General features: G+C 38.3%; 1 protein-coding gene across 1 annotated transcript; it reads left to right on the top strand.

Moving 5' to 3' along the window:
* Positions 1-1212: 1212 nt before the first annotated feature.
* LOC116245785 (probable LRR receptor-like serine/threonine-protein kinase At1g05700) lies at positions 1213-9406 on the top strand. Its single transcript, XM_031617343.2, has 13 exons — positions 1213-1274; positions 1374-1507; positions 2203-2734; positions 4532-4980; positions 5304-5442; positions 5523-5594; positions 5682-5753; positions 5981-6186; positions 6268-6551; positions 6658-6784; positions 7443-7514; positions 7583-7769; positions 8507-9406. Exons 1-13 carry the CDS (start codon positions 1213-1215, stop codon positions 8934-8936), a joined length of 2766 nt encoding a protein of 921 aa, XP_031473203.1. The 3' UTR covers positions 8937-9406.
* The last annotated feature ends 4175 nt before the right edge of the window (positions 9407-13581 follow it).

Genomic DNA, 13581 nt, shown 5'->3' on the forward strand with positions numbered 1-13581 from the left:
AATTTACCTTATGTAATGCATCCACTTTCATTGGTGTCACGTTAGTTGACCTATAAAGCCCTGAGCTGCCTTTCTTCGTTTGTGGGAGTCACATAACAGTTTTTGCAGTCATTGTCACAAAGAGTTGAATTACAATGAAGAACATTACTTTGCATAACATGACAGCTAAAAAACAGAAGCATACCTTTTATTAATGGGGGCTACAAATTTTGTGGCTGAAGGATACTAATACAAAAAATCTTATGTTTGGAGGGCACGAATAGGCAATAAACTAAATCATGTGAAACAATCAATATATAAACAAAAGAAACTATGTGGGTTTGTGTGACAGCTGCCTACACAAGCCCAGAGCTAGCTATGAAAGTCAGCTGATCTTTGTAGAATTGAAGTAATCTAATATAATAAGTTTGTAAGAAACAAAAGTAAGTGGTACTCTAGGGGTGCTGTGGCTAGCCACGGTTGCATACTCTTTCTACTCTGAATTCTGGAACAGGTAAATGAAACGTTATTAAACTATTCCATTAGCCAAACGACCCCTTAATGTTAACTTAGAAGAATGATATATTCTAACACCAGAAAAATGTCTATCACTGATTGAAGTCTGAAAATCAGAAGCAGAAGGCCCCTTTGATATGCAGTTAATTTACAAGTGAATCCAAATTCGCGTCCGATATATATTTGACTGAGATTAGACAGAAAATCCAACCCGGTTACATATGTGTTGGATTTCATGTTAATCTGTATAAATTTGATTTTTTTTTTTAAAAAAAAAAAAACTGGTTCAAATCTTATTAAGTCGAGTTTGGTAGACAGAAGAGTTTGGCCCGAAAGGCAGATGCAGAACCCATATGAATATAGTCAAAAGTTTGAATTGATATTTCTTGATGAACACTGAAAAGTTGAGGCTCTATTTCGAAGAATTTCAAAACTGAGCTGTATAGGTACTAAAGAATCTACGTATGACATGGTCGAAGCTGATTATGGCAGAGCTTAAACAAACATTTTCCTATTTAATTAGATCTCCTCACGTAGGTCATCGGACTGTACAACCAGTTGTTCACGTAGGTCATCGGACTGTACAACCAGTTGTCCAGTGGGGGATAACTTCCATCTTCCCTTAAATTGTGTCCGTGGTCCTTTTGCCTCTATTTTGCACATTCTGCTTTGGTTCCTTCGAAGGTTCTGAAACAAACAATAGCCAAGCATGAACGAATGGCGTTTCATCTTCCTTCTATTTATCTGGAACGTCGTTGTGTTCGTCCATTCTCAGAACGGTAAAGTAAATCTTTTCTCAGATAGGTGTCATGGGCATGACATAGATAATGGAATCACATAGCATGCAGATAAGGCTTTCTTTTTCTCAGAATATGTAGTTTCATTACGTATAACTGTGATATTAAGATAGAAGCCGCTGAGGGATTGATTTTACGTATATCTGTGGTATTCATGGATACAGCAAAAAGCATAACAGCGAAGAAACTTATTCGCCTCATCGGAATCAGATCAAGTAATTGCGCAATTAGTTACGTTTACTATGAAATTCTTTTAATAGACTGCTAAACGTTGATCCTTTCAGATTCTGAGAGAATCATTACCCAAGTGTTTGGTTCGTGAGTTGTTAACTAAATAAAGTTCATTCAGGAAAGAGATCTCCAGGTACCGGAGCCTGCAGATATGGCTTTACGCAATGCAGTAAGCTCTTTCCGGTCATGCTGTCAATATTGGCATCCTGCTCCATAAGATGCATGGCCAAAGTGTGTTTATGAAGGTAACATGACTATTCAGATGAAGAGCTTCCGTGATGCCATCTGATCCTCACTCTGCGTTCCCTTTTGGCTTTCTTCAGTTTGAAGGTTTTAACTTGGTCAATAAGGCAATAAAACGCCATCGTGTTGTTTGACTATGAGACAAATCTTTTGTATATAAAGTATAAACAGATAGATATGGCACAGTTTGTCTTTGTGTAATCTTCACCTCAGAACGTTTCAACTTCTTCAGACAAAAGAAAGAAGTTAAACATAGCAATTGATTGACAGCAAAGGACTCTTAACTACATTTTGGGAGGAGAGGAGACGTCTTATAGTCTTTATATATAAAGAAAAGTAATGCTAGAAGTAGGCTATCCGGAATGGTTTTATTGATATCTAAATCAGGAATTTCTTGAATCATCTTCTTGGGACTTACGCCTGTGAATCTTTACAGGATATATAAGTTTGAACTGCGGGCTTCCAGAAGGATCGACTTCCCTTGATGAAATAGGCTACACTTACACTTCAGATCAAGCCTACATCGCGTCCGGGGAAATAAAAGAAGTGGCCACTCAATTCGCAAGCAGTCCAGTAATGTACCATACGTTAAGGTCCTTCCCAAATTACAGAAGGAACTGCTACACCTTGACACCGGTGACTCAGGGGAAGAAGTACCTGATTCGAGCTTCTTTCATGTATGGCAACTACGACGGCCAGAACCTGCTGCCCACCTTCGACCTCTACCTGGGAGCCGAACCGTGGGACACGGTGAAGCTGGATAACGCAAGTCACATTCTGTGGACTGAGATTATCGCCGCGGCACAGTCGTCGAACATAAGCGTGTGCCTCGTGAAAACTGCCGGAGTCAATCCTTTCATCTCCGGCCTGGAGCTTCGTCCTGCTGATGACATCTATAATAATACCCAATGGCCTAGTTGGCTCAAAACCTACATGAGGATTAATGCTGGTTCAAATGGACCATCCAGGTTTGTTGTCTTTCTGCTAAACCATTTTCATCTGCTTTAACTCAGTCATAGTCTCAAATCGCCACCGGGCTGTGCTCTGGATTAGCATGCATGTAGGTCCAGAGAAGCGACGGAAATTTTTTCTTGCAGACAGTTTGGGCGAACTGTGGAAAATGCAGCCCAAATGCTTGTTGCTGCTTAGTCCAATTATGTTTGGTGATTCGTCATTTTTACACACTTAAAAACTAATTATGTTTATTTTGACAAGACTTAATTGGGTCAATCCAACGGGTTAGCAGTTAGCACAAGTGACGGGAGCAGGACTTGAGTGGCCCTAAGTTCAGTCCCCATCGTCGTGGTTTCTCATATAAGCATAACCTTGGCATAAGATCGTGAACTTAAACCTCATTGTACCCCCTTCATGTTTGCCACAAGCTGTCTTGCCCCAGTGAAATCGTACATGGGAGGGTAGATCATATTTATTTTAATATTTTAATATTACACATGCACAAAGAACATTCATAACCATATCATTATCTCATATCCATGTCATTATCTATACACTTGCTGATATCTCATATCTTTGTCATTATCTCAAGCCTGTAGCATTTTAAATAATGACATAGAGTGGTAAGAGGCAATGGCAAAGATATGAGCAATAATGATAGAGGTATGTCATACCACCCATGGTCATTATTGTCAACATTATGGGTATGAGAGAATGACAGATTTATGAGATAACAATATGAGATGATTGGTATGATATAACAATAAAGGTATGAAGTAATGACAAGGGTATAAAGCAATGGGTATGAGATAAGGACAGAGATATGAGATAACAAAATAAGCGGAACAAAAAACTGAAGATGCTTCTTTGCCGCTCAGATGAGTATTTTGGTCATAATGATTTGCGTATATGAACTGACACAGTCATTCGACCTGAGCTTTATCGAATCCTAAAATCATACTTTTTCAGTTTTCCTTTTTGTCCCTACAAAAAAATCTATTTTTTTTAATTAATGAAGAGTATTTTTCATCATTATCATATTTGCGCACGAAAAAATTTTGTGCACGGCGATGCATACATAACTGGCCGGCTTCGGTTCCTTTGAAGGGTTAAATCTATATTCTGAAGTGGTTAATCTTTTCTAAAAATAAAAAGGCTAAATTTCTAGCATTCAAGAAAAGCTTAAGTTACATGGGTATAGGTATGATTTGGAGACAGAGTATAGAGATATGAGTACATACATAACAACCTTACGAAAATGTGGAATGGAGTACAACAGTATAACATATATATATATATATATATATATATATATATATATATATATATATATATATATAATGATCAAAATGAAGCAACAATTAAATAAACAAGTGATATAAATAAAATAATGATATGTTAACGAACAATTACTCTAAGAACAAAATGAAAACAGAGTTTAAATGATTAAACTTTAGGGGTCTGAATCAGTTTTGATTTAAAAAGTATTCAAATGTGTTCAAATACCCACTTTGGAAACTGGTCTGGCCTCATTGAATACGTGTACCCTACTGAATTACGATGTCAAAAAACTTTTGAACACATTTTACTACTAAATATTTAATATCATTACACAGAACAACTACCATTTTGGATGTCGAAAATGCGACTGTTATTTGCACAGGCAATGAAATGAACTGCCCTTCTCACAGGTGATGTTTGGGAGAAGTAGCATGAAAGCTTCAGTTGTCTGAGGTCAGCCTTTTCGTGTCGGGCTAGATGAAAAGTTCATGGAGATCGTTGCTGTGATTTTAATTGTTCTGTTCGTGCAGGTTTAAAGATGACACGGCCGATCGCACATGGACTTCAGATTACGGCGGGTATGGACTTCCCGTCAACACCACTACTAGAATAGAGAGCACTGGCTTGTTCCGGGTACCATCCATGGTCCTCCAAACTGCCGAATACTCGAAGAGCGGCATTAATATCCGTTGGAAACAAGCAGCAAAGGGAGAGGAATACCTTTTCGTCCTTTATTTTGCAGGGATAGTGCTAAACCGACAAGATAACCTGACCCTAACTATAAACGAGCAACAACCACCCTTTCCTTTTGATGTTCCTTACATGGACTCAAATCCAGTTTTCTCAAATACGCCATTCGATTTTGAAGATTATTTGATCACTCTCGCCGGAGCAAATCTTACGAGTGTCCCTATCATCAATGCATTTGAAGTCTACAAGGTGTACGAACCCGCTGGTGGGGCAACTTATGGCCAAGACGGTGAGTATCTTACTGATTTGGTTAACCCCCCGTTTAATCACTGAAATCAATCTTACGAGTATCTTACTGATTTGGTAACAGGAACACTGCATTGGCTTTGGAATGCAGTGTTCTATGAATGTCTTCCAAGAACTGGACCACATTTATTTCGTGTAAGACAATTATGTTTAAGAGCGAAGCTAAAATACAGTGAGTCTCTATGCAGAACTAATTGTGCATAGACCTAGAAAGAATCCACAAACACATGACAAGTAAGAGGGTAAAAGTATTTCGTCTTAACAAGCTCACCTTCTAACTGAGTTAGGAATTTTAAACGATTGCAGTTGAAGCGATCACTGGAATAAGAGATTACTACAAAATCAAGAAAAACTGGGCCTCTGATCCTTGTCTTCCCGAGCTGTATCCATGGGAAGGCGTCAACTGCAGCTATGGGAATCCGAAGTCGCCAACAATCACTGGCTTGTAAGTTCGATGCCTCAAGTTAAAACTCTCATAAACTAATAACCTATTCATGGTTCTAATTGCTCAAAATTACTATGCAGGGATCTTTCCAACAGTGAACTACAGGGCTCAATATCCACTGAGTTTGAAAAGTTAATATCTATTCAATCACTGTAAGTGTGCCTGTGCATCGTAAAAAATCCATCCTATGGTCGATCAGGTTTACTGACTGCACAGGCCTTTCTGGTTTCTGCACACAGGAACTTGTCAGGGAATCACTTGAATGGTTCAATACCAGAATTCCTTGGAACAATGAAAAGTCTGCGGACGCTGTGAGTATGCTTATTGTGGCATTGTGGGCTTTCATTTTCTTGTTTTTCCTTCAGTTGTTTGAAGAAAATTGATCGGGGGTCGGTAATTTTAGAGACCTATCCGATAATGATTTATGTGGACCAATCCCAAGTGCCCTCAAAGCAAGAATGGAAGACGGATCACTTTCAGTAAGGTCTGGTTTAAGAATATTGACTTTAGATCTTTAGTTTTCTAACATTTAATCCAGATTGATTAAAAAAAACCCCATGTACAGGCTGAAAAACATTCGCCTGGATTGTCATGGCCCTGACCCTGACCCTGTCCCCAAGTTGGTGATCGCCATTTGTGTTCCTGTAGCCGTCGTCCTCATAATTATAGCGATCATCTGTATTGTCCTTTTCAAGAGAAGGCATCGACACACTAATATACCGGCGCCACGTCCAACACCAGTAGGTATGATGTCCATATGCACAACTACGTAGAATGCACTCAATTCCTTTTTGTCGTCGTTGAACGATCTCTATTTGAGAACAGTTCCGGTTGTGCCACCTTCGCCAATACCAGTACCAGAAGTTCCGAATGCGCCTCCTCCAGCACCAGTACCAACAGTTCCAGTTGCGCCACCTCCTCCAGTTCCAGGACACGAGAACAGGTTCAGCTACAGTGACATTGTGCAGATCACCAATAACTTTCGAACTGAGATAGGTAAAGGAGGGTCTGGAACTGTTTATCTTGGACAACTGAGCCATGGCCGTCAAGTGGCAGTCAAGAAAGTTACAAGAACAGAGGCGTTAAGAAGCAGGGAATTTTCTGCAGAGGTTTGTGTCCTGTAAAATACTAGTTTAAAAGAAAAGGAAAGTTAGAAAACAGAAAAGCGAATTCGTCATCGTTACTGCGTCTGTTCATGCTTTTTCATCCTTGCAGATTGCTGCATTGACACAAGTTCATCATAGAAGTTTGGTGTCCTTCGGTGGATTCTGTGAGGAAGGGGACAATATGATGCTCGTATATGAATATATGGCTGGAGGAAACCTGAGGGAGCTATTGTCAGGTATGAGCGTTCATCATGCAGTTCTTAGGCATTTGCTATTTTGATGCTCTTTTCTCTTCAATGGTAGGCAACACTAAATTTCTCCATGTGGGGCATCATGAATGTAAAGTAAAGAAAAACCTAGCCTTTCATTACAATTTTGAGGTGCCCAGTGAAATTCCTGACTGTTGCAAATGTGCCAAAATGAAAACTTTGTATGTGTGATGTGTGTAACACTCAAATTTTGGGGATCGCTTAAAAATTTATCTGTGAAAAAGTTTGCTGGCGATATATACCTGTTCTCCTTACCACCTTTTGTTACACTTTTAGCTTTTTAGGAGTGGACTCGAATAGGATCCAACAGAATGAGCCATTCTGGGCTGGGTCATTACCCTGTGTGTGTGAGTGTGTGTTATGCTCATTGTAGCAATACACAAGGAGCCTCTGCATTTTTTTCCATTAATACATAAACTGCAAGTCCAGCTTGCTCATCGTTGTCCTTCGCTACTAGTGAGCAATGGGTCTCAGCCGCATGAGTCCAAAGACTCCTTCTTCTGAAGCTAGATCAACTGCTCTTATGTGCATTCGAGGTTATTGCATTGGCACTGTTCAGATTGGAGAAGAAGTAGCCTAATTGCTCTAAATTGCATAATAATCAAATTTATCCTTTTTACTGCAGATAAGACGGATAACAAATCTATGTTCTTAACTTGGGATAAGCGACTCCAAATGGCAATAAGTGTTGCTACAGGTGTGCATCCGAAACACTGCTCTAGTTTTTTGAATTTATCAACTGTCAATTCAACATTTATTTTGCAGGTCTTGATTATTTGCATGCTGGTTGCAATCCGCCAATAATTCACAGGGATGTGAAAACAAGCAATATTCTTTTGGATGGAAACATGGAAGCAAGGCTGGCAGATTTTGGATTGTCTAGAGCCATTTATGCTGAAAATGAACCTGTATCCACTCTTGTTATGGGTACAACAGGATACATAGACCCAGAGTACGTGAAAGTGTAAAACAAAAGATATTCATCTTATAACCTCCTGGTTTCAGATTTCATTTCTTTATTTTCTTCCTTTGGTGTCTTCCTTCAGTGGGCAAGCTGAACATAAACCCCTGTTACTGAAGAATACGGAAAGACACTAAAACTGACAGCAATAGAAATGGCTGCCAATCAGGTTGCTTATCTTTCCGCAGCCTTCATGTGGATAGACAAATATCCTGGCCGTAGGAATGCCATTGCCCAACCTACATAAATTAACAGAACTGCGATAGGATCTGTACAGAACTTTGAAAAGCATCAATTGTTCCCAAGCTACCTCCACCTTCCAAGACATTTTCACATCATTAAACGAAGGAAACAGTAACTCTTCCCCCTTTCTTTCTTATGACAAGACTTACATTAAAGCTATGAGTAATGGCCATTCAACAACAAAATTTGCTTCCTAAGACTAGTTATTGAACACTGAAATTTGCCTCTTAATTCAGGACGGCTCAAACCCTTCTTCATCTTCCTTTTGCTTGAGCACATGTGAAGCATTTCACATGTGTGTGTGTGCTTTCATATACATACATTATACAGATGGCATGCATGTCTGATATTTACGTATGTGCGTTCAGGCCTCTCATCATTGACTACAGAACAGTAGAACTCATTCAATTTTTACCCGTGCATTTTCTTGTTCCTCTCATAGATAAAAAGGTGCATGTCAATGATCTAGCGTTTACTGTTTGCAGGTATTACCGCACGGGAAAACTAACAACAAAGAGTGATGTTTTCAGCTTCGGTGTAGTTCTTTTTGAGCTCATAACTGGTCGTCCTGCTTTCTTCTCTGAAAATGGAATACCAACTAGCGTTGTCCAATGGGCAAAAACAACTATACAATATGGAGATTTTCATAGGATCATCGATCCTAGACTTAGAGGACAGTATGACGCCGACTCCATATGGAGTGTTATAGAACTTGCTATTGCAAGTTTGCAGGAGTCAGGCGATAGGAGGCCTACAATGCATAAGATTGTTACTAAACTGGCAGCAGTTAAAAATAAAGAGAAACGTCTACTTGGAATTGGAACTCCTACTGCTGGAGAGGGATCGACGCCATCTGAATTTTTAATGGACTCTACCACATATGTGGAAATAGAAACTGCGCCTAAGCCACGGTAGTAGAAAATGGCATGTGGTCACTAAGCCTACAATCAGATTAGTTTCTGCTGAAAAAGCATGGTACTTCTAGAACAGACTTCACTCTGCTGTGTATGGTAAAAAGCTCTGTTACAGGCTCGGTTTTACCATTTGATTCCTTCTTTTGCTTTTGCATGTTATGTTTATCTACAGCAGTGCAGGTGAAATAAGAGGATTGTGTAAGGATGTGCATGGAGAACTAGAGGAGAGTCTCTGTTTTCTTCAGTTTATACTTCGATACAGGGTTGGAGTTGGAGCATATATGAAACATAGACTATTAAAATGATACTTGTGAAAGGATTTCGTTTCTGATGGTGTTGAGCATGGATGGGTTTGTACGCGTTCTTCTGTATACTTAATAAGCTCTTGGAAATACTTCTTTTTGCCGTATTGAATGTACTGGTCTTTTGTTTCTGTGGGGTGTTTTCCTCATTGTATGTTTACTGTTGGCCATTTAACGGTGAGAGAGTTGGTTAGGATGGGTCAATAATAAACTTAGTAATGCATGTTTAGTGTTGTTTCATGCCACAGTCAACGCGAAATACATTTCAGTGTGCTTTAGAATTGATATACATCTTTAAATTATGAAATAAATAATGGCTACTTACATGCATTGTCAATATTTTAATGCACAAAGAGAAAAGGGAAATCAAATTTATACTTACGCGTTATAGGTCTTAGATTAAGCTGAAATTTTACATGGTGGGAATTCTGTTTTAGTGAAGGAATTAATATTAATGATTTTTCTCTTTTGGAAATTGGAGTCTTAGCGACTTTGCTACAAGGAAAGATGAAGTACAATTTCATGATAGCGGCAACAGGCATGTCTCTCCCGCATGCCTGACAATCAGCGACTAGTTTCTAAAGGATGCCCTTTCGCTGTGAAGGCTTCCACGCAGATTTGTCACTGATTTCGCTGAATCTCGAGGTGGTGTTTGAAGAGATCATACTTAATACGCAAAAATGAAGTCCAGTCAGAAGGTGCATGGGAAAGTGTATGCCACCATTTCACCAAGAGCTCAGCATTATGCATTTTAAGGGATGTGATGCCAAGAACACCCTGTGCTAAGGGCTGAATCACGTCGGATCAGACTTCGCTTTGGCTTCCCCATAGTCCGTTATGAGCAAAGCCCTCTTTGAAAAGCGAGTGCTTTGTGCCGAACAAGATGTTGTTTATGGTCTTGCCAAAGGAAGTTTCCCATGAAGGCTTGTATCTGCTTGGCAATCTCATGTGAGAGAGAGAGAGAGCCGATAAAATGGAAATATATAGCAAAATTTGAGAATAAGGAGTCTCCTAAGTACATAAGCAAACCGCAGAAACGAAATATAAGAAGGGAGAGAGAAAGAGAGAGAGAGAGCCGATAAAATGAGAAAATATAACAAAATTTGAGGACAAGAGGTCCCCTAAATACAAAAACAATCCGCAAAAAAAGAAACATACCGTCAAAATTTAATGAGTACAAACTATATAAATATAATGATCATGTCGTGGAAGCTAAATCATATTCAAGAATCTATTTAGTTAAATGTGCAGAAAGGATGTACGAACAACGCCAGTTTTATATAAAATCTCAGAAAGTTTAGATCACTAATCTTTTCATAATCCTCATAAATTTTATTTGACCATCCAAACACAACTTAATTCTAAGTATGAATGTCTTGATGTTGAGTCAAGAGTAAATCTGTAACTTATGAGGCTAAAATCTGAAGTTAGAAAAACAAAGGGGAAACCTATATATAACTTTGACATTTGAGGTATAGTTGACAAGTACGAGCAATTACATTGGCTTGCGCAGGTTTGGCGCGAAAAGAATTACTGGTAGAAGTGCAAGTTGAGATGTGATTTATTGCGACGGACATGAATGCTCGGGGCTGACCAATTTGAAGAATGCTCCGATGCTGACGCCGGCAAAAGCGCAACCATAGTTACAGATTTGCTCTCTCGTATTTGAGATTTGCTATCACTGTGGGAGAAGGGTCTGACTGATCCAACGAAGGAAGAACCATTGCAGTGGATGCCCGTCCATCGATCGATCGATTTGAATGCTCGAATATCCAGCTGCATTCAATCTCTTACACGTTTTATTTTGCTTACTTTTCTTTCATAGGGATTGATGGAATTTGGATGTGGAGATCCTAATATGGTTAGATTAATGGGGAGGTTTCTGCCAGAGTTCATGCTACTGGATCGATCAGGAAGACAGACATGGATTTTTATTCTTCTGTTGTATTCCGTGGTCCATCAACACGCACGTGAACACGCAAATTGTCCAACCCTTTTTTTCTTTTCTTTTTTCTCCAAAAGGAAACTCTAAATCTGGAGAGTTTTGATTTAAAGCGGGACAAAGTTTATTGGAGTACTTGACGGCTGCAAATTCTACGTTTATATCAAAAAGGCTTGTGGAAGGAGTCATGTTGAGATTTTTTTTTTCGAAATACGTTCTGTCGAGTGTCGAATCATCCAAAAAAAAAAAAAATCAAATAATTCGCACGTAAATGCGTACCTGAATTTGATCTTGAGAATCATATTAAATCTCGGCACATAAAATTATTTATACCCTCATAAATAACAATTAAGCTCAGCATTATGGATCACTATTTTGTTCTATCTTTCATAAGTACTATACAAATTGAAAGTGGCACATGAAAGGCCACAACTAAATAAATTGAAACGTCAGATTAGAGATTGGCATCCGGCGGGTCCGTTCGACGGGCCCGAAACTTAGGCCCGGGGTCGATATTGGGTATCGGGTTTGGGCCTGGTTATAATAAAAAAATATTTTTAAATTATAAAATTTTTTTGAATATAAATTATATTTTAAATAATATATTATTAAATTTAAAAAATAATAATTTTTTTTTTTTCATATTAACCGGCTGGGTCGGGCCCCGTCTGGCCGGGTACCGGCCCCGGCCGACGGCCCAGCCCAGCGCCTACCTCTACGTCAGACCCTCGGTTGGGCATCATTGGCTGTGATGGTCAAAAGCTAACACTCCGACTTATATCAATAACCATCGCCCAAGCAGAGATATTAACTAAGCTATGTTTGGATTTTAATTGAGGATACCGTGTCTCCCTCATTACAGCAACTACTAAAAAAAAAATCCAACCTCGGAAGTATTGAGAACTTTTAGTTTTTCTTTTAGTTACTTTCCAAACTTTGAGTTTTAAGGGACGTAGTAAAGCTGGTCCAGTCCAATAAAATTGTGTGTTGTCTGATCGATTTCTATGAGTACTATTCTCTTTATGGACCGGAAATGGTAGCGCTGCAACCATTTCTATGAGTACTATTCTCCTTTGGACCGGAAATGGTAGCGCCGCAACCACTCAAATCAAATCTGTAAGGTAGCTTCCCAACCACTAAAGCAAACCCTGAAGCATGAGCAAGTTTTGGGCGTCAACCCACCTTCAAGTCTTCTTCAACGGAAAAGAGAATGAAGAATCCGTTCCACCTCAGCTGCCTCTTTTTCATTGGTGAGAGTCACGTAAACAGTTTTTGCACTCATTGTCACAAAAAGACAAGTTACTAAACAATTATAGTGGCGCTTATGTGCTCTCAGCAAACTTTGATAAGGAGTTATTGGACTTTTATTATATTTTTGGTTAAAATTGTAGCTACCAGTAAAAGAATAAACAAAACCTAAATACATGAAGCTAAAGCAAAGGAAGAAAAATATGTGAGAAAAATGACATTAACGTCGTAGAGGTGGTTCATGAAAAGTGAAAAACCAAAATGGAAAAATAAAATTAAAGAGGAAAAAAAAGTAAGAACCATGGCAACCATGTTGAAGACATGTTACACGTCAAAAGCAGCGAGCTACTTTGAAACATAATCACAAATAAGATCTCAAAGTTTTAAACACTGAGGTTTTTCTCAAGTATAATACGGCGAGCTTAAAAAATACAGAAAAAAAACCGAAAAAATATGTAAATTTTTAAAAACTTTAAAAAACTAAAATTGAGGGAAAATAAAATAAGTGAAAAACTGATAACACAAACATCAAAAGATAAGTAGATTTACAATAAATAAAAAATATATAAAAAAAAACTATTTGACATTAAAAAAACTGAAAAAAATTAAAAAAGTGAAAAAAAAGTTGCACTTTTTTTGTTTTTAATGTTTTTTTCAAAAAAAAAACACGTTCTTTTTAAGTTTTAAACAGTCATTTAATTTATGGCATTCTTTTCATATTTTTTTTTAGAAAAAAACATGTTCTCCATGACTATACTTTGAAGCGTATACTTGATCGGATCGGAAAGAGGGCCGTGTTGTCACACTAGAGGTTGGAAACTTGGTCCTTAGATCAGTAGCGGATTAGAAATTTCCCCTTAAGAGGCACTATTATTTCAACTCTTTACATTTTTAAGAGACATTATTGAAAAAATGGCTAAGTATATGGTCTCAATTTATAAATAAACAATTTGTATGAGTCTATATGTGCAATTGCTTAACACACGTCCACACCAGCCTCCACCATTGGTCGACATAATCTAAATTTATATGCTCAAAGTCAGATCAGAAACTTTCTTGAATTGAAGCATATTACTTTTAAAAAAAATAGGAGCTAAAGAACGGAAGCATAGGTTTCATTGATGCGACTACAAAATTGTGGCCGAAAGGTATTA

The sequence above is a fragment of the Nymphaea colorata genome, chromosome 1, assembly GCF_008831285.2.
Source record: "Nymphaea colorata isolate Beijing-Zhang1983 chromosome 1, ASM883128v2, whole genome shotgun sequence".
NCBI classification, from domain to species: Eukaryota; Viridiplantae; Streptophyta; class Magnoliopsida; order Nymphaeales; family Nymphaeaceae; genus Nymphaea; species Nymphaea colorata.

Bases quoted from the DNA above. Each gene is read 5' to 3' on its own strand.
- LOC116245785 (XM_031617343.2), top strand. From the start codon at position 1,213: ATGGCGTTTCATCTTCCTTCTATTTATCTGGAACGTCGTTGTGTTCGT. The intron at 1,275-1,373 runs GTAAAGTAAATC...CAGAATATGTAG, and splicing joins GTTCGTCCATTCTCAGAACG to TTTCATTACGTATAACTGTG. The intron at 5,595-5,681 runs GTAAGTGTGCCT...TTCTGCACACAG, and splicing joins TTAATATCTATTCAATCACT to GAACTTGTCAGGGAATCACT.